A 26,296-nucleotide genomic window follows, 5' to 3' on the forward strand; every position below is an offset into this window, starting at 1 on the left:
TATTCTTATTATATATATATATATGATTGGTTTTATTGACTTATTTATATTTGTTTGATATTTATTGATCTTTATAACCTATAACTACTGATATTTTTACAATTTTTATTCTGTTGTGTCTACTGTGTATGTGCCTATTTGATGATATTAATCAGTTTTCCCGTATGTTTTGTGGTGTGGTATGTATTTGAGAATATCATGACAAATTCTGTATCCTTATTTTGGATTTTGAATGAAATAAAATAATAATAAACATAATACAATTAGGATAACAACTGATGTTCCTGATTTTGTTACAGATTGTAGGTAATAGCACTTTATTGTTGCATGTGACGGTTTATGTTCATGTATTCATGTTTTATTAATATTTATATATGGCTAACTGTTATGACATTGCACAATTGTTATGCAGTATGTAATTACGCTTACTCATGTTGACTTCTTCTATATCCATGTTCATGTATTCATGTATTCATGTTTTTTGTAAATATTTATATATGGCTACTGTTATGACATTGCACAAATGTGATGCATTATGTAATTATGCTTACTCATGTTGACTACTTCTATATCCGTGGTGTTTTGAAATAACCATGTAAGGATTTATGGAATGCTGAATAAATGTTAATGTTAATGTTACTATATTTCAGGTAGTACTGGGTTAATTTGTTACTAGGCATGCACAGGCCCCTACTGAAGATGAGCATGTGTGTAGTAAGATTATGGATGATACAATTATGGAAGCTTCTATCTTATCTGCAGCTCCAGGCTGACATACCTACCTCTATTCCTTCCCGATTCATGATGGTTGCGTCCATCTTGAGAATTGCAGTCTTGATAGAACGGGGTGGTGGCAACTTTGTCATACCAATATTGATGGCATTTGAGCGCTTGTGGTCCAACACAATGATCTCCTTGTTCTTATTCATTTCTTGTTGTTTCTGGTTGCAACAGAATGCCATAGATTAACTTTTCACAGCAATAACAATAGGATTTTATCAATCAGCAGAAAAGAAGAAAACTGTTACAGCATTTGTTTTTGGATAAACTTCCATTACAGCTCAGAGTGAATTTTAAAAATGCGTTTTTAATGACATAACTTGTTAAACAAAACACCATATTCTAAATTACGGACGTAAGAGGTGAACTCAAAGTCCGATCACCATCCTGTATAGTGATATGAGATGATGGGTTTAGAGTCCCAGGCTTTCTTGAATATGAAATTAGACTGAAGTGTGTGGTGAGCTTCATGACCTGGCCACATTTACCATCAGTAATAGCACATTCCAGTATATAGGAAAGACTCTGGTAGTGAAACTCATATCCCTACAAATTAATAAATTAGTAGGAAAAGGATTTCTAACCCCGATCAATCTTACTTGGATAGATAATGCTTTGTTCGGTAACATAGATAGCTGTAATGAAGAGATGATAACTTTATCTGGTAATGTAAATGTAAGTATGGATAGTGAGAACATAAGAAATAATGAACAAAGAAAACAACAGAAGGAAACTGGTATAGATGAAATTAATCTGCACAGAACCTCTGTCAGGCAGAGAAAGGTACCTGATTCCTTTCAAAACTACTTTCTATTAATAGCAGACAAAATAATTTCCAGTATCAATAACAGTGAGGAATTAGAAGATAATTGTATTGATTATCTATACAGAGTTTTCAGTAACCCCTTTCCAAATATAATATTCGATAATATGACTAGAGCAATTAAAAAAATTATTAAATCCCTTAAATCCAAAAATTCATTTGGATACGATGAAATTTCAGTAAAAATCCTTAAAATAAGTTCTCCATTTATCATTGCTCCTTTGAATTATATTTGTAATAGGTCAATGTCATCTGGTTCATTCCCTACACGATTAAAATATTCTGTGGTTAAGCCATTATTTAAAAAAGGCGACAATAAAGATATAAAAAATTACAGGCCTATATCATTACTAACTTCCTTTTCTAAAATTTTTGAAAAGATTTATGTATAAGACTTTCTAAACATGTAATAAATAATGCTATATTATCTTGTGAACAGTATGGGTTTAGAAGGAATTCCTCAACAGGAAAGGCAACATTTAAACATCTAAATGATATTTTACAGGCCTTCAATAATAAGGAACTTGTGGGATGTATTTTCTGTGACCTCGAGAAAGCCTTTGATTGCGTTAATCATGACTTATTAATGAAGAAAACATTTATTATGTTATTTTTCTATGGTTTTTTATATTATTAGTCATTTGATGTGATGTTTAATCTCATATATTTTTTTAAAAAACTGACTTGTCCAATTGTACATAATGTAACAGTTATGGATGTTAAATAAATAAATCAATCAATCAATCAAACTGAAATTCTATGGAAATGTAGGCAATGCATATGCTCTAATCAAATCATATCTCAGTGATAGGTATCAGCGAGTCCTCATTGATGATTAATTAACACATTCTTATACTTCTTCAGAATGGGGGAAGATTAAACATGGAGTGCCCCAGGGATCTATACTTGGACCAATGTTTTTCTTTTGTACATAAATGACCTACTTAAAATAGTTACTTATAACGCTGAGCCAGTCATGTTTGCTGATGATACCAGCATTATTGTTAGTAATCCTAATTTAGTAAATTTTAAAAAAGTTATCATTTCCTCTTTCAGACAGTTGAATGAATGGTTCAATATCAATTTGTTGTCAACAAAATTATAACAAAACTCAGTGTATACAATTAGGACCATTAATAGCCAAACAATTAAATTAGTTATCAGTTATAATAATAAATATATTATTAACAATACAAAGACTCGGTTTTTAGGTATTACTGTTGACAGCTCCTTGTCATGGAAGCATCATATTGATGGACTTATGGTTAAATTAAGCAAAGCATGTTATACTATTAGACCCTTTGTGTCCCATGAATCACTAAGGATGATTTACTTTTTTTACTTTAATGCAGTTATGTCATATGGTATAATCTTCTGGGGGAATTCCCCTTATAGTATCAATATATTTANACTACCTTCTATTGAATTATTTTTATTCACTGAATGATTTTTTTAAACAGTAATTACTAATTTTAATGTGAGTTTTTAAGGTTTTATGTATCATAGGTGCTTTATTTTGGCATAAATATGTTAACATCTACCTTTTGGTATAATGATTTTTTACAATATTAAATTTAAGATGTTGTTATGTTTAATGTTAAAGTGGGAAGATAAACAGTTTGGTTTATTAGTCTTAAAAACCTTTCTGTAAAAGCAGTACACCCCATTAGGACAGAGAATGTTAGATTGTCTTGAGTATATTGCTGAAATATATTTATGAACCATCTACCCAGAGACTGATTTGGTTCTCACCTGGTACAAAGAATTTGTGTTACTGAACTGAGGCTACAATTCTTAGTCTGTCAATAAGTCTTTGTTGAAACTTAACTGTAATTCAACAGTCTTCATTGATTTATAACCATGGAATACCCAATAACACATTTTGCTGAAATACAACGCCGTGTACTTTCTCAGTGGGGAAAAGTCATCATGAACTAAATGTTGAACATCAAAATGTTTTCATATAGAAGGTGTTTTAAGCTTATGTTACCAAATGTAGGTACATTTTGCTCACTTGACATATGCACTCAGATCAGTTATTTTGATTTGTCTTTATGTATGTCATACTTCTATAAATTCTAAGTATCACTCAACTCTTAAATTCTAAAATTGCTCAACATTCTCATCATTTTCATCCAAAATAGAAGAAAATCTAAAAACCCTTATCTACAAAACTTTGTCAATATTATATTAAAATATGCATATGAATAAGATAGCAAATACTTATAACAATGTTAATTCAAGGCATAAATAGTTAACTGACCAATCAAAATTATCATAATTTATATGACTCAAAGAATGAAGTCTCTTTACTGGAGGGTTTATTCAAACCTTACATTATGCAAGTCCCATTCATATTTCACATATCTACAGTAATTAAGAGAAAACCCCCTGCACCAAATCCCCAGCACTTACCTCCTGGAAGACCAGCATGCCATTCATTGATGATGACCATTCAAAAGGTTGGGGAAGAAATATACAAATATTAATAAGCATCAAAGTAAGTAGTACCAAAAGCCTGTTGGACTTTACAGGACACCAAAAATATAGTACACAGTATAGGAGTGAGTCACAGAGCCAAGTACCTGCAGAGCAACAGAACAGCCCAGACAAGTGCTGCACAACTCCTGCTTTACAATGCACAGCTGCTTGGCTTACACTGTTTTTTGAGAGTCTTTGTAACATGAATCTAAAGTGACTTGTAAGTGCTTATTAAGAACAGAAAACATTTTTATTATGAAAATCGAGCATGCCAGAACTGATAATAATTGCAGAAATCAACATAACCCCATCATATTAAGTATGCAGTTTCAATTCTTATACACACAGGAAACAGTTTCTTTTAATAATGGCAGATGTTTGTTCCTAGAATTTTATATGTAATCTTTGTTATGAAATGCATTCAAATATCAGCTGATTATTGCATTATTTAATAACATTACCTCAACTATGGATGTTACACAGCATCACATGAGATGGGAAGACAATCGTGAGCAGATAAAGATTTGTGATGAGGCAACCTTGACATATTTCAGGATACTATGCTGACATTCACTAGCAGGGAATTGTTAAAAACACAAACCCATCTGAAGGGTTGGCCAATACCTAGGCTAAGATTTGAACCAGGTACCTTCCACATACATCTGACTTACTATTACACCAACTGCTAGGTGTGTGTAGGTAATGAGAACTGTGAAGAGTGCACCCACCCAGTAGCAATGATACAGAGGTACTTCAGACAGAGACAGAGAGACAGATACTGTAAAGTAAAATTATGCGATTTAAAGCGTTGTCCAGGTACTGTCATACATTACAAATAAGAACAGCCTGTAGAACATATATGGCCTGTGCACATTCATTATTTGGGGCTATGTATCTCGTACTGATCTCACTATTCTATCCAATTATATTTTCAGCAAAATAGGAAATATGACAAAATTAATTACTCACAATTAATTTACTAGCAGATATTTAATGAGATATTCTTTAAGATTAAAACCCTGTTATGACGGGTTACAATATGAACTGTAAATTTAAGAGATATCATTAAACTGTGTCATTTTAAATGTGAACCATTTGCAAGACCTTTGGAAATCAGGAAATAATGCGTTCACACATGATACAAAATTTTGACATACAGTGCAACAAATTTAGCAAGACAGAAGACACCTGACAATGGCCGTATATAGCTGAACCATGTAATTTGAAGGGTGACTATATAATAAGTTGTATTTAAGGCAGAAATATATGTGAAATAAATGATATATTAATGCAACAGAATGCTTAAATAAAATATTAGGAAAAGAAAACATTGGGTGCATCCGTTCTTCTGTGACCATTTACACTGAAGCTTTTACATTGTTTTGAACTTCATTTCATGAGAAATTCTTTCCCAAGCCAAATTTATTTTGTCCCACCTAGCATAGTCTGAGTGGTTTCTGTCATGTATACCAGGCTTTTGCTCAATTAACTGCACAAAAACAAAATTAGCAGCTTCATCAACCTTTTGTGCCACCTTAAACAAATGAATCACTGAAGCACGTTACAGAAGAGCTGATACTAGGAAACCACGTGGCAATGCAATTGTGAGAAGACTGGCATGCTCCATTGCTTGGAAATTGAGTTTCTCAGTCTCTCCACGAGTTGTGTTGCCATTTCCTCAATTTGCGCTGCAGTTGCCAGTTTCCTTGGTGTGCCCTCGGCATATTTCAAAGCTGTATCTCACAGCAAAATAACATCTAACAATTGAATTAGACAATCTCTTGTTGGGGAATGTGACCTAATGTTTGCACTAAAAAGTGATATTGTTTAAAGCTTTGAGATAAACAGATAAACATGTGTCTACTGTCTACTCTGTTTTCAGAGCACTTGTCTCTCTGAATCTGTGTATTTGAATTAAAACAATCTGCATGTGAATGAATTATAGTTAACTGCAATTAATTATTATGGGGTTAAGTAATTTATTATTTTATGAGAAAATTTTCTAAAATATTCCTAATATATATCAGGTTGAAATTATTTTATTTCTCCATAATAACTAAAATTATTCAATTACAATTACATGTGCACAAACACATATATACATATTCCAACTTTGAAAGTATCTGTGAAAGCCCACATATCTATCAAATTTCATCCTTCTCAGTGTTCTTAAGCACAGCACTGTGTTTTGTGGAAAGGTTATGCAGCACTTCAGCACATTTGTTATTTCTGTCACATATAATTATTTGCTACATATTTAAAAATAAAAACTTGGACTCGAATTATAGAATATTTAAAATATGTTTATACCTAAATTACAAAGCTAGCTTTACTTCAAGCTTTCAAAAATATCAAAATAATGAAGTTCCTTTATTGACACTGATTGTGTAAAATAAAACTAAAAATATAATAAATGACATGAATAAAAAATGGATAGATAAAAATCTTGTTTCAAAAATACACAAAAAACAAAGGGATTAATTCACACTACTGAACACATACATGCACCATATTTACTCCATGAAAAACTCGTGAACTGTCAAATATTAGAAGCTAAATGATTTAAAAAGAAATGTAAAAATATGTAAAACTGGTGGTTAGTACTTAGTTCACGTGGAAAATAACACAGAATCAATATATGCCACTCAAAGAATAAGAGAAACAATTGCAAATATGAGCAATGAAAATACCTAAAGTGAAATAAGGCAGAGGTAGTATTACTGCATACAGTTGTAGCAAATGAGAAATCAAATAATGTGGCTTTAAATTGTACAGTGTATAAGGAATCCAATTTTCTTTTCAAAAATCCTTTGGATTATATCATAATATGGCAGACATTAATTCCCTAATATGGAATGATGAAACAAAATTTGATATCTGTATTGTTAAGAGAGCTGGAAATTGAAATTATGAGCTGCATTAGTTTAGACAAAGACATGAAATGTAAGTTACCTACTGTTAATAAAATCTTCTTGGGCTACTAGCTGTGTAAGTTAGTTATAAGTAACTGACATTTAAGTGTGAAAGCTTCAGGTCTTACATACTATGTTCATTCCATCAACATGACAAATTACTTATAAACAAATTAAAATGCAAAGATGTACTCCAATGCAGTACTAATACTTTTCAAACATGTTCTTTAAAAATTTACATTCTATGCTTATGATGTTCATTTATTAGAGACACAAACTTATTCACTCTCTTCTTCTTATTCATCTTGTGCTGACATTTTGTGACATAAGTGTGTAGCAGAAATATGTTCTGTAGAGCAACATGTAAGCTCATTTCTCACAATGCTAAGTATGAATACAAGAATGTATTACTTTGCTTGAATTTCATTAAAAACACAGAACAAAGTTTCAGACACTAATGAAACCTATATTTCATGTCAGTTGTCAGAGCCCCCCCCCCAGGGCACTTTTTTGAGGGGGGGGGGAAATTGATACATTTTGTTTTGAGCATCCTGTGAAGTACGTTTTATATTGAACTGAAATGAACCCAAAATAAATTTGCCTCACAACTTTTAGTGCAGGCTCCAAAATAATGAATTTCACTGAAATTTGTTGTCCTGGAGATGAAACAAGCAAGTGGATGGATTGATATAATAGGCACGTGACCTCCCCTTATAACATTAATTTTATGTGCCCTGTGCACTATTATGCTGGCAGTTTCTTAAAATTTTCTGAAACTAGGATGTGTGATATTGTGTGATACAAATTACAATAATTAAAATGTACTGCATATAGTAAATTACATAAGACATGTAAGAAAATATATGTGAACAACCTATCTTGCAAGAGAATGAAAATATCACCTTCATGCAATGAATCCCATCTGTTGCTCAAATTTAACTTTTATACAGGTTCATTCTATCAAACACTTGAAGACACTACCTCCACCTTGTTTCTCTTAGCACTGTTACTCCATACAGCATCCACAGTGCATGCAATCACTGAGAAGCGTTATCTGTTATATGTTTGTGCCTGCAAATATTGGCAACTGGCATTCCATGCAAACAAATATCAAGTTCAAAACATTGCTAACACAGTTGGGACTATAATGTATGCATTCACTCATAAGGGAAAGGTCTCAGTCTTTTACACTAATGTCAGCTTAATGTTTGCAAAATTTTACCTTAATTCACAGAAAGTTATAAGTATCCACTGTTTTAATTATATATTTACGTGTAATAAAATATAAAACTTCATAATAGTAACTTTTTTCTCCAGTACAAATTAAGTGATATATTTTCAAGTACTTTTCACCTGTCCTTATCTTAGTGAAGGTCAAATATTCCCTTTTAGGTCATATTTTATTTATGAGTAATAGAGCTAAAAAAATTAAAACCAAAAATGTTCATCTATAATATGACTAGAATTGGATGGTTAATTTCATACACTAACTTCATAACTTGAAAGTGTAATCTCCACACACACTACCCACTGAGTAATCTCATAAATCCATTCCACGTACATTTAACGTAGTCATAATACCAGAATCATTCACAATGCACTAGGTTTAAGAAGAAGAAGAAAAAAAAAACAATGCAGGGCACACTCTGCTACCACAGTAGATATTTTCAAAACTACGGTGAGTTCATCATCATTAGCAAACTGATCTTAAACATTCACACAGTTGTTAACAAGAGAAAACATTCAGTTCTGTATTTATAATTTGACAGAGAAGTAAAGATTTCATGTACCATATTTACTTGTGTAATGGTAATGCTCCATTCTGCTTCATTCTTTCTGAAAATTTCTTTAATTTCCTTAATCGATCTAAAGGTCATTACCAGTATTTTTATATTTATAGTTTACTTAATGATGCTATCAGAAGCATCAAATGTTAGGTTGATCAGTGAATAAAGAATTGGAAACAGTCATGGCATAATTTGAGGTACTGTCCATGCATTTGTCCAGTGGGACTCAGGAAAACCACGAGAAATTCAGGTCAGGATGTGACATAAGCATGTTCTTTGCAGCCTCAGATTTTGGTACGTGTTCTTAGATAATGATAATGGGTTTCTAAGACCAAAATTTGTCTGGAATGATGAGAAGTATGGTTTTGAACTGTAACTGAATAATCTTTGTTACTCATACTGTATTATGGACACTGCCCTTCATCTGATCAATCTCCCTTAACAGTGCAAACATGTACCAGTGTTTCACTCAGAAATTACAAAACCAGTATTTTTATTATTATGAATGTTCAGTATGGTGTTCCATATGCTTGGCTATGCATAAACTGTTACAAACATTTCCTTGTTCCGAATTTATAGAATATTAGTGACTGATTTTATCCAAATTTTTCAAATAAACTAAGACACATTAAAAGTAAGTATTTTGGAAAAATTTTCATGTACACTAGCATGTTTAATGAATTTGCATTTGCTTGCTGACATCAGTGTGTTGCTGCTGGTAAGAACATAATCCTTTATTCTAACATGTTCTTGAAATATGTCATTTTCGAATTACTGAACATAAATTACACCATTAAAGAAAGCGTGGAAAAAATCAGATAGAACTGTAACATGTATGTATTATATCTGTTTAACAGTATTAGCACAAACTACACAAATAAACACAGTAATTATTTTGGGTTTTCAAACATGTTACCTAAATAGATCAGAAATCATATCTAGGAGTACAAGCAACTCTGGGACTACCTACTACTGGTGCAAAATGAAATACTGCATTCTCTCTAATCTACGAGTGAAGAAAGTTATATATGTAACTATTCCACTACAGTTTATATTTGGGTAATGTAAATGATAATAAAAATAGGTGCAGAGTATCACACTTTGTGCCTGTACTATAGGGGTCACTGAACATCTGGTATTTTGTAATGTCTTTATTAAACTGGACTTTAATATTCTAGCATGTTACATGAAAAATCATGAAACAATATGAGCCATAAAATTTGCCATTTTAAGGACTTTCTGGAAACAAACAGATGCCCTACTCCCCTACTCAGCATTTTTTCCAGTTCCTACAAGTTCACATACTTAAAAATGGATCATGCATTTGTGGCTACTATGTGCTCCTATTATTTCATACGTGTAATTATCATCTTGCTCTAACTTGGCGTTCTCTTTACACACACTGCTATGTAAGTGAAATGAAGCTGCTAAGGATACATGATGACAACCAGTCCATACCTTGGTGATGAGGTCCTTGGCTCTGGACTCAAAAAGATGCTCCAACTTCTGAGTATCAATACTGACTGGGTGTAATTCATCCCAGATCATTCCTGTCTGCTGCAGCTTGGCCAGAATGATGGGGTCATCCCGCACTTCCTTCCAGAATAGTTTCACTGTCTTTTTGGTTTTCTTGACTGGTGTTGATGGAAGTGCCTTACTTGTGTCTGCAGTGGATGTGCTATTGACAGGGCTGCGTTGAGACCGCAGACTCACACCAAACAGAGGAGGGCTAATGACTGAAGGAGGCATTGGAGGTGGCACAACAGTGCCAGACCTGTGATAACGTTATTGAAAGTTAATTTATCAGCAGAAAACAGATACAGAATTCATTGCTTCATTTTATGACACCTTCAAACTACCAACAATGTCTATCAACATATGTTTATTTCTGGAACAGTAATAGTCTCACAGAAACCAGTAACTTTAATGACAACACAGTGCTCTGAAAAGGTGGAAACAATATAATGCACATCACAACTGTGTCAGGTAAATTCATTGAGGTACATTTAATACACACATTATTTTGGGAGTTGACTCTAAGGCTGTCTTCATTACACTAAATGATTTATTTTGTTGCTTTTGTTTTCAGTATTAACAGCTCCCAGAAACACTAGATTACCCGAAGAGCTAGTGGTTACCATGTATAAATTTGCAAATGGTTCAGGATCCGATCTTAATATGTCAATAATAAATTAAATAAAAAAAAAAACTGGTCAGTATGACAGTCCCTTGAAGATAAAAGCAGAGGCAAACCCCAAATTATTCTGTATATTAAATGTACCTCAGATAATGGGAAATATCCAGTGTAATTATAGTACAATGAATTAACCACTCTAACAAACCTCTTATAGGATCATAAACCTAACTTTCCTCAGCCCTATGTTACATATTGCCATCTGCATTAAATAATTTTGTTATTGCACATCAACACATGAACTGTAGCCTATTTCTTGTCAATACGAATTTGTTGCTTGTCAAATTACCTGGTGGCAGGCGGTGGTGGAGGAGGGGCTGTGCCTCGTGATGAAGACATACCAGGAGCCATTGGAACAGGTGGAGGAGGGGGTGGACCACCATTTGAAATGTTGGCAGGTGACAGGATGTCCACCTCATCATCACTTTTGAGGTCAGTAAAGTCCAGATCACAAAGTGAGAGGGGGCGCTTCATAGAATGTACCAGCTCTTCCCAATGGAGCTCTGTTTCAGACTTCTTTGCTTCCACCATCTTGGGTATGTTCTCATTTGTTGGACTTTTTACAACATCCTGCTTTGATTTGGACTTTGCAAGCCCCTCTTTTGCTTTAGAGATGAGCCCAGTCATGTCTCCTATCCTGGAGAGGAAATGCATATGACTTAATTGGCCACCACATTACATCATACAATGAATCAATTTCTCTGCTCACAGAGCATCTAGATCAGTAATTATTACCTCTCCTTTGTACTAACTCTTTAATCTCAAACCCCTACCCATGCCCTAAACCATAGGCATGTCATAAACTTTGGGCTAAATGAACAAAGTCTGAAAGTTAGTATTGGGAAGGTGATATTCACTAAGGGTTAGTAACAGTCTATTATTTAATTGTCAGTATTTTATTAGCCTCAAAAACACTCTTGCACTGACAAATCTGTCCATCTGTCCCTCTCCAGATCACACAAACTGAAAAGCAGCCTGAGTCACATTATTAAAACTTCATATTTCAAAAGACATTCTTATTATTAATGCTTACAGTGATACAGTACATTTTTATTAAATAACTGGTCAGTTGCAAATAGGTGAGTATCAAATATTATCTGTCAGATCTCTCTACCTGTTAATGCTCTTGTTGTTCCCATCTTCAGCTGGGCTGTGGATGATATTCTGACTGGACAGTTTTTGAGTGAGATCCTTCACTGTATTTTCTCGCTTCAACTGTAGAATTTTCTTCCTTTCTGATGTTGCTACAGAGTCATCTTGCTCATTTTCGCCAACCAGTGGTGTGTCGTCACTCCCCTCTTCTGCATTGTTCTTCCCATACATCATGGACAAGACCCAGGGTTTCTTCAGGATTCCATTACCTTCTGTTTCTGCCCCAGGTGTGGCATCCTGTAGCTTATTAACAGCATTCATAAGGGGTGTAAGGTCTTTGCGGCTAGGGGTGCGGTTTAGCTGTTGAAGTTTGTTCGAGGAACGGGAGTCTCCATTGTCAAATGTGCCATTCCCTAACCTCTTACACAGTCTCTGGTTTTCTGAAAGGGAATTTTAAAATTCAAGTCCACTACCATTTTATAGTGTCAGGGCACAGTCTGGTTAAAGACGTATTCAAAGGATTAGGGTCTGGGTCCAGGAAATATCATTCAATATTGGGATTATCTTTTATTTTGTTCTGTCACCTGCCAATCATAGAAGCCAACTATTCATGGTTTTTCAGCAATATAAATTACACATTACCATGAAAATATGCCAACAAAATAAAGCTTATCTCAATGAGATGCAGCATTTAAAAGGTTAACCCTTCCTCTGCAATCCATTACCAAATGCTAATCAAATGACATTAACATGAGCATGTTGTAAACATTTTATCACAAAGGCTTAATTAATACATTTTTATATGTCTCATGTCACTCTGAGGCATGACCACTATTAATCTAGAGCTGAGGTGTTCTGGGATATGTGGTACACACCATCTGCAACCCCTTCATCGGGGCTACCAAGGGTTGCCTTGAGGGTAGCGGCTGTCTCCTGCTGCTCACGAATGAAACTGCGCTGTCTCTCTGCTCGTTCACGACGCCGCCTTAGGGCAGGTGTAACACCTGCATCACCAGCTAGTATTGTGGGCAGGACCAAATAGCAGTTAGTAATGAAGATTGTCAGCAGACAGGCAGTATTAGTGTTGTGCCCAATTCTAGAGCTAATTGCAAAAATATTTATATCATACACAAGCCTGTCTTCTGTTTTATCCCCTGTATGTTTCAGATTAAATGTTCCAGCTCAGCTGTTTGACAAGGAATTAATATAGCTCAGACTGGGGCAAAGCTCCAAGCATGCTCATATAACCTCTGAAGCTGATAAAGTACTGTCAAATAAACCAAGATACAAACAGCTATATGTAGAGGGTCAATTCACAGTCTTCCTGTCCCTACTATCCTTGGAAAGAAGACTTTGTTACCCCCAGAGACAGTCATTTTTATGACTGCACCCGCAAGAAATATCTTTCAGTCATGAAAGTTCAGTATTCAAAAAATGTGAATTTATTTTGTAAAATGAAATATCATAGTAGATCAATTTGCAATTTTCTGTAAAAATCAATGGTAACTAAAAATTCAAGGTGATTGAAATGCATGACTTTTAATATCATAGTGAAACAATATGAACTTCCCCTTTCTACTTCAAATTCTGTATCAGTGGATCCTGAACTAAAATTTTTCAAGCCTTGAAATAGTTATTTAGTTCCAATACTGATAGCATCACTAGTAGCCAGCCTAATTGAAATAGTTACATGGCACAGTGCTAGAAATACATCATGAATATGTTAAAGAGGGAAAAATATGTGCATCAAAATCCCAGACATTTAATAGGACTTTCATTTGAATACTTCCAGTTTTTGTCTCTTGTACGTGCCAGCTTCTATAATCATGAACATGCAAGGGATAAAAATGACTACTGGAGTTGTCAGAAGACTCTAGTCTGATATTAAAAATCAAATTCTGGACCACTATCAAAACATTTTCATTGTTAGCATGACTAAAAATGAATTTAGTTGCACACATACAGAACACAGTGCATGCTCAAGGTGGCTAACCTCTGCTCTCTTTGTAAGAGCCATTGAGTTCATGGCCTGGTGATGACCTTGAGCTGGAGGACTCTGACTCGTCATCATCCGCTGCAGTTGAGGTTTGGAGAGATGAGTTGTTCCCTCGCACTGAACCACCAAGCGATGAGGACATAGGTGAGGTGCCTGTAGAATGCCGTCGAGACTTGCGTCGTTCTGCCATCATTGATTCTGTGAGTGACTTTCGATTCCTAAGAGTTTTGCGCACTGTCTCATCCAGTTGTTTCAATGGAGTACCCTTTTCTTCACCATCCTCATGATGCAACACTGCTTCATAAATTTGGAACTGGCGCAGAAGGTCAAGGTCTGTGCCTTGCTTTGACATGTACCTATGTAATATATAACAATTTCACAAGAAGTCCCATTTTAAAGGACACCCAGGCACCAATTTCTAACTGCAAATACAATACTGTCTGAGGCACATTTAATAAACATGTCGTTTCTTCTGGAACTGACTGCATGTCCTGATTGGTTGTCACTATATTAACATAATTTATATAAATATTCTAAGCATGGCAGTGTTTGTCATTTTGTCATTTTGTTGTCTTCATGCCATGTCCATGGAAACAGAATGCAAAAGTGATCCACCTAACATAATGTTTACTATTACATCTCAGTCTGCATAAAGAATATAATAAATTAAAGTTACCAGCACATCAGGGAGCCCTTGAAAATGTATGAAACACTTTTATTTATTCCACAGAGCAAGGTCTTCTTGAAGGAGGCATATTCAACATTATAAATATTTAGCATGCTTTATTGATTTTAAAAAAGTATGTGTGTCAAGTCTTTTTTTTTTTTACTTTGTCTCTACTGATACATAGATGATAAATCAGGTGACTGAAAATATTTACCACCTACAGCCTCAAAATCCAGGTGGATGCAAAATGAAAAATAAGTCATATTTTCAGAAATGGATCAAATACGAGGGGGTACCCAAAAGAAACCGAACTTATTTTTTTTTAACTTATTTATTCAAATTTTAAGCACAAACCTTCAATCCCCTTCAAAGTACTCTCCACTTACACTAATACACTTGTCTAGTCTTTTATTCCATTTTTCAAAACATTGTCTAAATTCATCTTTTGAGATGCTTGACAGCGCCTCCGTCGTTTTTTCCTTTCATGTCTCTTTTCATTCAAGGAAACAAAAAAAAGTCACATGGGGCAAGGTCGGGTGAGTATGGAGGGTGAGGAACAAGGGGTCATACCATTTTTGGTCAAGAATTGTTGTACAGACAACAGAGCAGGGGCATTGTCATGATGGAAAAACCAGTCACCCGACTGCCACAAATCTGGCCGCTGAGCTCCAAGTCACTCCCGACAGCTCCACAATTTCTTCAATGGTCCGTCGTCGATCTTCCTTGATGATTTCACGAATTTTTTCAACATTTTCATGTGTTCGGGCCGTGGAAGGACGACCAGAACGAGGTTTGTCATCAATTGACATTTCACCATTTTTGAAACGGGAAAACCACTCAAACACTTGAGTTTTCCCCATAGCATCGTCCTTGTACGCCGTTTTTAACATTTCAAGAGTTTCTGTTCCACTTTTCCCGAGCAAAAAGCAGAATTTCACCGCCGCACGCTGTTCACGAAAATCAGCCATTGCAAAAACGACGATCACACAAAACAGTTGTCACTATAAACTCTGCCGAAACTAGTCCTTACCTACTGAAGCAACGGTAGTCGGCTTATCGACTCGGGAATGTTAACTCTATGCGCTCATAGCGGCAAAACGCGGTACTACAAAAGCTCTACCCACAAAAAAATTAGTTCGGTTTCTTTTGGGTACCCCATCGTATACTAGAGTAATGATGTTTATAATGAAGTACAATAAAGCAACAGTGTCTTGAATGAAATGTGATTTATTCTGGTTTGTATAAGCATGCAAGTTGTGAACTGCTTCAGTCAGATTAATCACTCAGAATTCAATATCTCTACCTTTGGTTGTTGGGATTTAAGAAATTTCCTTGAATGATATTACCTCTGAATGGTCCCTTCAATACCCTGCTCCTCCAGGGCATCCACTTGATCATAGTAAGTGTCCTGGTCTGGAATTCCATTTAGTGTCTTGTTTACCAGTGTCATGGCATAGATCAGAAGCTCTGTGTCTGCTGCATCATAGTCCTTTAGGAGCTTCACAATGTTACTCCAGGGAAGCAAACCTTCACAATGAGAGGCACATCTAAAGTCTTTCCTTGTACTGATTTCATTTGCTTTCATTCTGCTGTCACTTCATTATTTACCATTAGAACATTCATGCCATTAGTGTGATAAGTAATTTATGAAAATAAACATATTATCCAGTAAATTTACACAGGATTATGTGAGATGCAGTTAGTTGGCATATGGACTTTAAAGGAGTTGGATCTGCTCCACTCTCCTGTGGACTGTTCATTAACATATATGTGTTTTGTTTCCATTCACAGAATTTCAGGTTCCATCCCTAAGACTGTCATTAATATAAGAAAAGAAATAAACAGGATATTTCTGTGTACTGACAACACATAATCTAAAAATGGGACTTGAACCAACACCAAAAATATTATTTTGCACTTAACCACTGTTATAAATCTTCACAGAATCATGAAGAATATCATCACTCATGTGAATGTTCTTGTGTTATTTCTCATGCATTCCTGATCACATTATTCTTCAAGAGCTTTCCTCCCCTTCTTAATAATATTTGTAATATTAATTTAGCGAGTGACTGAATACTACTTAAATTTTGCGTCATTGTACCAACATATTCACAGAACTGGCATATTTTGTGTTTTAAATTCATGTGTACTGATGGCAATATTTATATGGTTGCAAGATCATATTTATTCTGAGGAAAGAGAAGACATTGGATTGATGTGTAAACAAATGAATATGGAGAATACTTTGGTTTGTGAGAGATAAGAATGGGAGGAACAGGAAAATTAAATAATTAATGTCATATTTCTATGTTCAATATCTGCTCTTCCAGTAAAAAACAGTCCTGCTAGATGCACTTCAGAACCAAAACTGTTTCTCTTAATCATATTTTATAGACTGTACTTTTGTTTTGTCTATTTCCTTGGTCCCCCTTACTTTATAATTGGCTTTTAGGTTGCAGAGTAAGCTCATAAATAAATAAGTGATTGAATTACTACTACTCTAGCCATAGTAATGAATGAAATAAAATAAGCCTTGTATATTATCAGACCAAAGTAGCTGCTGTCAACTTTACACAAGGCAGCAGCTATCCAACAAAGTAAGCATTTAATCTTCATTGATTAGGTCTACAGTACTGGTCAAACCTCGTGATTATTTTCTAACTATGTACAGCACATTATTTCTATCTGTAGCATATTAGTGAAGATATATTAGACACACAGAATTCCTTTAAGCGTTAGGTTTGGTTCTCAGAATAAATGGTGATTGTTTCCCTAATTTAACTTACAGGTTTGTACTTGAAACAAGAATGTGGTATGTTTTCTTGGGTATAGAAACTAAACTTTTAAAATATTATTTAGATTAGCTTCATTCACTAAATGTTAAAGCATATTTTCCTGTACTTCAGTGTCCATGGTTTGCATTAATTAAATAACTTCGGAATCACACGATCATTCTTTGGGGCATGCAGTAGCGTAGTTGGTTGGGGCACAATGCTACAAGCCGGAAGGTCGCAGGTTCAAGTCCTGATGGGGTCATTAGATTTTCTTAGTTGACCTAATCCTTCCAGCTGCACTATGGCCCTGGGGTCAACTCAGCATCTAACAGAAATGAATACCAGGAATATTTTGGGGGGTAAAGGGCGGCTGGCGCGTAGAGCTGACAATGTTGCTGCCATCTATGAGCCAATTGTCTAGAGAATGTGCGAACCTCAGCATCTCACAACCCTATGGGCCTCCACGACCTGCTAGAGAGATAGCTTTACTTTTTTTTTACTTACTTTACAATTATTTTTTATAAACATATTTTTCATTTATTTTTAGTTTATATTTTCCCTTTCATTTTTGTTCTTAATTCATATTTTACGGTATCTAATGTAGCCTTTAAAACTCCTCACAAATTCAATTTCAGCTGACTGATTTATGTCCTCATACCACTTTTCTACACCGAAGTTTCAGTCCTGCTTGGTATGTAGGAAACACGAAAATTGAGAATATATTTTTTTTTTCCTTTCCCCTTTGACATAATTTGTTTGTTATCCCAGAAAATTAACGTGTTTTATTTGTCACACTTTTTTCCACTTCCTAGGAGACATTACTTCACAGATATAGAGAATTATATACAGCAATACCTCGCATAGTCCAGGTAATCGGTTCCGCCAATATCCCGGACTGTTTGAAACCGAACTAATCGAGGAACTAATTACATACAAAAAATGATAATTGGTTCAAAAAATTCTCCGTTTTTCAATAAATAAAACACGATTAATAAATTCAAATGTCTTTATTTGAAATCATTTAAAAAAAAAACATGTTTTTCGCAATTCATTTTTTATTCTCTAAAAATTGCAATATTGATGTCTGCACATTTTTCTTCTTTGGCCTTTTCTCTTCATACATTTCTTTGTAGCAACGAATTACATTGTTTATCGTTCGGCAAATTGTAAGGCTACGTTTAATATTGGGATCAACTTCCATAATATGCTCTGACAAGGTTTCAACCATTCCAATAATTCTTTATAGTTGTTCAGCTGTTAATTCTCGTGCAGGCACTTCAACAAAGTCACCGTTGTCTAAGTTGTCCTCCCGTTCTTCATCTATGTTAATAAGTGTTTCATTATCTAGTTCATTAGTGTTCGATTTGATGCACTCAATTATGTTGACGGAATCTAACTCATTCAAACCAAGTTGCTGTCCAGTTTCCACTATGTTATTAGTGACTTCAGCAAAATGAGTTCCAAAACCAATGAAATAATTTGCACAATGTGGTATGATAGGTTTCCATACTGCCCTCATATTGCTTGCCGTTCATTCATGCCAGGCTTCGCCCATATTTTCGATAATGTTTCTGATGTTGTAGCTCTTCCAAAATTCCGTTAAAGTAGTGCTCTCCCCTCCTCTTCCAGCGATAGCTGTCAGAGCTCAAGAATAAATGACCCGAGCATAGGTACATACATATACAACGGGGAACCCCAGAAAAAATTGAAATATGTATTGTATCGCATAACTTTAAAACCACATAAAAGTAAACCGCACAAAAAGAGACTTGACTGTATAAAGGGAAAAAACCGATCATTTATGTATTAAAAATAATTTTATGTACTAATAATTTTTTAAAATTTATTTTTATTTTGCTCTATTAAAATCTAGTTTGTTTTGAAATTTTCAAACCAGACTATAGTGAAGCTGGACTATGCGAGGTATTGCTATACTGCACTGAAGTATGAAGGCAATGTTTTAGCTATCAGTGTCCCATTAGAATATTACAAGAAACAAATGAGCTGACAAAGAACAAACAAATCCCACTAACAGGTCATTGTAACACTTAAAACTATTTACGAGTATCTGTTTGTTCAATCACTTTCGAACAACCCGACTTTGGAAGTTCATTATGTTTTTCCCAAGTACTAGTGCTTGAACTTTGCCACATTTCTAAGGAATTCATTAATTATCCTTATATTCACAATTTTGTCGTGCACTCAGGTGATGAGTTTTTGTATGATTATAATACAAACATTTGGTGATGAAGAAATTAACTTTTATGTAAGCAGCAAATATGTTGTATGAATACATCTACATATGTGTTAACTGGATTTCTAAATTCTTCCCCCCTATCAAGAATGACATTCTACAAGTAGATACACTACCAATCTACGTTATAAAGGTGCATTCAACATTTCCTCTCATGAGCAAACTCAGTGCCAGGATTCCAGAGCAGAAGATATGCTTCTTACCATGAGTTGTGTCAACAGCATGGACAGCCTTGATGAGAAGGAGGCAGTTGGTTTCCACATACTCTACAAACACTAAGAGGAGTTTGAGGGCTGTCTTTACAACAAGGCGGAACTTGCTGGCAATCAGAGCATACAGCCACTGTACCGTCTCATTATGCTCCATTACACCATTCATTCCATCCACATACAGCATCACCTGTCCCAGTGCTGCAAAAAGCATGTAAATAAAGTGATGAGAGTCTTAGTAACAATGGAACAGCTGAGGAATGGGTGCCTGTGGGTACTACAGACACAAATACTGAATCAGAAAGGACAGAATATAGGTCACTTCATGCTATATGATTAAATAAAGCAAAACTTTTTAACCTCCTCCTCACAAGAAACACAACTGCATCCCCCAACTTATGTATATACATATTTTTCATATTAAAAATACGTCATAAACTGCATCACCAATTTAGCTTTCTTCAAAAGATTTTAATGTAGAGTAGATGGTGTTACATGCTATACGACAGTACTCCTCATATTCAGATCCTATTCTGAGATTCTAAAACATTAGTTTCCATTATTATCTTAGCTGACTTCTTTCTACAATCTCCTCCATACGATTTCCACAACAAAATAAAATGTGTTAGAACCATGATCATATTTGGTAAACTGATTGAAAGGAAAACGTGGGGTAGACCGAGATTCCAGCATCATGAAATTTGGTATGTAGTGAACTTCTAAGATGAAGAATTGCACTAGAGGATCATGATATTTTCTCTTCTAACAGGTGTTCAAAAACTATACAATTTCTGTTGAAGTATTCTTTTTGCAGCATGTAAAACACCAACATGGCAGTATCCTGAATTCCATATGATAAGTAATGAACCACCGAAGCTAGGCAGATACAAGTTTATAAAGAAATATATTACAAATGTACTTGCAAATTTTGTATGAAAATTTTCATAAGTGTTGAAAGCTTAATGATGGAATGCACATTTAATTTTACTGTCTAGGGTAATTTTAACTTCCTGTGGAAGGGGGAATGAAAATCATGAATTAGGTACAGGGTTTTTCATACATAAGAGAATCATATCAGCAGTTAAGAGGGTAGACTTCGTTAGTGATAGGATATCATATATAATACTAAAAGGTTGCTGGTGTGATATCATTCTTCTGAATGTTCGCGCCCCAACAGAAGATAAAATTGATCTAGTGATAGATTCTATGAAGAACTAGAACATGTATTTGATAAATTCTTGAAGTACCCTATGAAGATTTTGTTAGGAGATTTCAATGCCAAAGTAGAGAGGGTAGACATTTTCAAACAAACGATTGGGAATGAGAGTTTGTATGAAATTAATAATGATAATGGAGTTAGACTAGTAAACTTTGCCACATCAAAAAATCTGACCGTCTTACAGTGCATACATTTATTCACCTTACTCTTCTCTCTTGCACTACATGTTTTGGCACTAAAGTGCCATCTTCAGGTGCTTTTCGATGTATGTCGAACTACTGCATTGCATGCCCTGACAACAGGGCATGCTATGCAGTATGAGGAGCTTCATAACTTGTACTCTTCTCCAAGTATAATTAGAATGATCAAGTCAAGGAGGATGAGGTGGGCAGGGCATGTAGCACGAATGGGGGAGACGAATGCATATAGGATATTGGTGGGAAAACCAGACAGAAAGAGACCACTGGGAAGACCAAGGCGTAGGTGGGTGGACACTATTAAAAAGAATCTTAGAGAGATAGGATGGGATGGTATTGATTGGATTGATCTGGCTCAGGATAGGGACCAGTGGAGGGCTCTTGTGAACACAGTAATGAACCTTCGGGTTCCATAAAATGCTGGGAAATTCTTGAGTAGCTGCAGAACTGGCGGCTCCTCCAAAAGGGCTTAGCTCCATGCATAAGTAAGTAAGTAAGTAAGTAAGTAAGTAAGTAAGTAAGTAAGGGTAATTTTAACATAGATGAAATCTGTACTACTGATATTAAGCACAAAAATTCATCACTAAATTGTATAATTATTCATTTACATCTCTTGGTATCTTCCCATGCAGACTGAAGGCCATTTGGCAACATACATTTTTCTGTAAACTTATTGTTAAGCCTTAGCAACTGGAAATGAATACTACAAGACACTCACCCCTGAGAATGTAGTTCTGGTAGTTCTGGTCCGCTTCTGAGCCAACTTTGATGAGGCAGGCCAGACCATCATTCTGAACGAATTCATGCACCAAATCCTTGTCTTCCTGTGGGGAAAACACACATAACAATGTCACTGTTAAGTTCGGCCTCAGGTTCTCTCTGTTTGACTGGGCATCTGAGGAAGTTTAGCAGTCTGCATCCCCCAGGGGGTACAGCCACATCACTTCCAATTATAAAACAGGTCTGTCAAAATCTCTTTTAATAATGTTAACATGTCACTTAATTGAGTGTGACTAGAGATGGGTCTTGGATTGATAACTGGATTTACTGGACACTTTTACAGCTCGTGACTACACTTCATAAATCACCGTCACTCAGAGAGTAGTGTCCTCAGTCACACTGCTTGGTAGCAGCTTCCAACTGCAGATACTCCCCTTCCCCTGGGTTCCAGACTGTACTGTCACCTGTTTCTTGGCAGTGAGTCAACATGTCACAATATTGTTACATCAGATTCAGAAAAACAGAGGTGAAGCTTGCCATTTCTGAGCTATGGGGGTGGTGGACTCAAAGATCCGTGCCCTGCTCAATTTTATAAAATTATGAGGCACGCTGTAACAGAAAACATTGTAATAGACCTAAGTACACTTTCCAATCAAATAACAAGTATGCCAAGATTGCCAAGTTCGCCTTTTCGTTTATTCTGCAGTTCGCATTACAAAATTCAATGATGATATCTTTTTACAGAATGTATTTTTATAACACTTGTGGGTGTGGTCTGGTCATTGTACCCTCTTGTCGCCTCTACCATAGATAGCTGCCAGCCCCTAATTACGCCTCTCCTTTGGAATTTCGCGCTATCAAGTTTCCGATGATTCTCAGTATTAATGATACTGGATCGCCTTCCCAAAGGTAAAGGGAGCCATGAAGCTCCTCGCTTCTTTGTCATTCGAAGCTTCCACTTCTCGCTGAACCCCCTGTCATTTGAGAATTTCCCCGGGGTGTCTTAAAGAACTGGGACTGAAGAGAATACACACAGGAGACAACTGAAAACAACAGGCAAGGTTCCTATGCTTGATCAGAAATATGCAGTGAAGACTTAAGGCAGAGTGGGGGTACTCGAGGTATTCTTTACCTCAGCATATATTCGTGCTTCTAAGCCCCCCCTCCCGCACCCACTGACTGGGGGTCTTAGTTGAGTCCTAGAGCCCATATGGCAGGTAAGAGAAAACTGCTGCCCTCGCTGGGAATCGAAACCCGATCTTCCAGCCCAGGGCCAGTCGCTATACTAAATAAAAACAAGACTAAATATGACATTTGAAACAGATCAGTGATGTAAAAGAATGACCTCAAAGTTGGTTGGAATGTGAAGCCTGTATACTGTAGTTCAGCGGTACCTCCCCCCCCAGTCAGGGTTCCACCACTGACATGGCACTTGTGTGGCATCCTCAAGGCGAGAATGTGGTTAACTTACCACGAAACTTGCCTTAATTGCCCGAGAAAAGGGGACAAAAACTAAGCGGAAGGTCCCCAAAATAATATGCTAATCAGAACCTTCTGCACGCACGACCCGCATGCTGTACGGGAATATCGAACTGTAAGGGGGGTGATAATAGTAACAGTAGCATTACTGCCCTAATCATGATGATGTTTTTAAGGAGCAAGGTGGAAAATAAAGTAGAAGATAAAAACTATGAAAGGTAAGGGAAAAAATGCTGTATATTTTTATGACACATTCGCCCGAATAATCTCGGAGGAAACTGTTAAAATCGTGAGAAGATCTCAGAAATTATACCCCAAACTGAGATACTGTTCATGAACCTCCCGTCTGCAAGGTGGTACTGCCGAGAAAATAGCTCAGGTCGGCCTATCAGGTAAACGAAGTCTCGCTGTATCATCCCTACAAGATAAATGCACTGTAAGCATTACGTTTCAGAGTCACAGAATTCTAAGAATTTCCTCTGGGTAGGTCAAAAGAATTCCTCGCAGGTTGGATACTGTCTTGTCTATGACGAACCGACCAAGCAGCATACACTCACTTTTTTCATCTTCTTTTCACGCCATGAATTAAGGCAGTGCTGAACAACCTGCAGCCCTCGGAACGCACGCCTTCGCAGTCAATTTCTGTGTGGCCAGTAACTTAAATATATTGTCACATGTAGGATGGTACGCGTGACGAGAATGACGGGTTCTAGTTCGGATGATTGGATTTATTGGCACTTTCTTTATAACCTCTTTTAATTACACTTAAATTACAGCGTTATCGCTGATTTACACACGCTTCATAATTCACTGTTGCACGCACACTACGATTTCCTGTCTTCACCGATCTCAACACGGAAACTATAGCAGTCTCACTGGATTACACACTCCGAGTATTACACATAAATAGTCTTCATATCACACTTTATAAGGCTGGGACCACATAAGCGCACAAAATGCGTCCGTTGTAACGAACGTCGTGATGTCCGTTCTAGAAATAAACAAGAGAGGCGAATGCTACGCTTTCTTCTGGCTCCATTGCAGACATAAAACTACGCACCGCATTCTGCAACTGTGTGGTGTCCTCAGCAACGTCCGTCATAAAGTACGTTCGTTACAACGGACGCATTTTGTGCGCTCGTGTGGCTCCAGACTAAGTCTTCACAGGTCTTCTACGGACGTCCCGTGGCTGTCTCCCATCGAGAACTCTCACCGTCACTTAAACACACTCAAATGCTCTGAAATACGGAAACAGTGTTCAAAGTCAATGTCGCATTGCGACTGACGGTCGGTCGGTCGGTCGGTCGGTCAGTCAGTCTTGATGTCGAGCCCAATCTGGGACTCATGATCAGATTTTTTATTACTGTTTGACAATTTCAGTCTTGTTATTGTGGGGCTCCCTCTCTGACGAGAGGACGGGTCTGTCTTTTGTCAAAGTCACTGTCTGCAGTAGTAAGTCATTTGTCATAATGTAAAGGATATTTACATTTACATGTTAATGTATATAAAATATATACAGGGCCTCTGTCAGTCCAAGCTCTGTACAAGCAGATTATGCCCTATTTCTACTAGTTTCCGCTACAACGGCAGTCTAATTCACTTCAACGGTCGTATGCTTGACCGCAGCCAAGTTTAAGCCTCTTATATGAAACACTTCAAGTCAAAGTAAAAGTCACTTTGCGACTGACGGTTAGTCAGTCAGTAAGTCTTGGTGTCTATTAATTACTACCGTTTGACAGCTACGGTCTTGTTTCTGTGGGGCGCCCTCTCTGACGAGAGGACGGGTCTGTCTTTTGTATATGCTGCTGGCACTTGCCAGCGTAGTCTTTCTCGCGTCCGAGTCCCTTGGGACTCGCGACCATATTTTACTGTCTCAGATTTGAGACTTCCCTTTTCGTCCCATCTTATGACTTGCAGGGTCATGGTGGAGGTATTCGACCCCGCCTCCACACGGGGGGTGAAACACTTCTGTATGAAATCTCGTTATATAGCCTCCGTACCCACCACACAGAGAACAGCCTATTGTTGTTACGCGTTTACCGAACGATTGCATAGCAACGGTCGCAGCACGGATTCCATAGAAAACTCTTCACGTGACAGCCATATTGCCAACCTATTGGCGTTCTGAATGTTGCCTAGCATCGAACTATAAACATTCATCCTATTGTTGAGTGCGCTTACGCGACTGAAGGTTGTTTACATGTCGCTGCCTAGAAACGCTCTGGCCATCCACGTTACAACATGTATTAAGGTTCTTGCAAATTGTATACATGTAGGGACTAGTACATGAAAATTTTAATAATTGCTGTTAATTGCATATTTTAAGATTTCCTGAACGCAGACGTCACCATTACGTCACAGAACAGACATCCTCAATACTGCCCCGCCGTACACTGCTGTATGATTGTTTGGCTAAGCTGACGGTGGTGTAGCGGTGCCATGTTGCGCCTTCTCAACTCCTGTTTCACCCAGTTACAGTACTGCTTCTTCGAGTCCTAAGCAGACAAAGAAAAACGTGACAAAGTGGGACCTCTTTCCGGCCTGGTTTTATGAGTGAACTCCTGAGAGTGTGTTTAGTTCTGGAGATCGTCCTAATGTTGCATCGAATCCCTGTACGTTTGAACTTCTCTGAAACATCCTTCACGTATGGGATATTCACAGAGCCCAGAGGCTTTTGTTCTTTATTCAGATGAATGCTACCCTTGGAAT

General features: G+C 36.4%; 1 protein-coding gene across 5 annotated transcripts in view; it reads right to left on the reverse strand.

Moving 5' to 3' along the window:
- LOC111861799 overlaps positions 1–26,296 on the reverse strand; it is a 325,084-nt gene that overhangs the window by 20,698 nt on the left and 278,090 nt on the right. For 2 of the 5 annotated variants that reach the window (XR_004512731.1, XM_033750460.1), the window contains exons 9-17: positions 22,107–22,212; positions 19,967–20,173; positions 16,079–16,259; positions 14,063–14,421; positions 12,945–13,085; positions 12,092–12,509; positions 11,267–11,614; positions 10,241–10,557; positions 783–943 (exon numbers count right to left, since the gene is read on the reverse strand). Coding sequence is in view for 4 of the 5 variants with exons in the window: in XM_033750460.1 (XP_033606351.1) it covers positions 783–943; positions 10,241–10,557; positions 11,267–11,614; positions 12,092–12,509; positions 12,945–13,085; positions 14,063–14,421; positions 16,079–16,259; positions 19,967–20,173; positions 22,107–22,212 (2,238 nt within the window). In the remaining variant the exon portion in view is untranslated. The remainder of the gene's footprint in view (positions 1–782; positions 944–10,240; positions 10,558–11,266; positions 11,615–12,091; positions 12,510–12,944; positions 13,086–14,062; positions 14,422–16,078; positions 16,260–19,966; positions 20,174–22,106; positions 22,213–26,296) is intronic. The other 3 variants (XM_033750459.1, XM_033750461.1, XM_033750462.1) reach the window with 2 other exon arrangements.

The sequence above is a fragment of the Cryptotermes secundus genome, unplaced genomic scaffold, assembly GCF_002891405.2.
Source record: "Cryptotermes secundus unplaced genomic scaffold, Csec_1.0 scaffold598, whole genome shotgun sequence".
In the NCBI taxonomy this organism is placed as follows: domain Eukaryota; kingdom Metazoa; phylum Arthropoda; class Insecta; order Blattodea; family Kalotermitidae; genus Cryptotermes; species Cryptotermes secundus.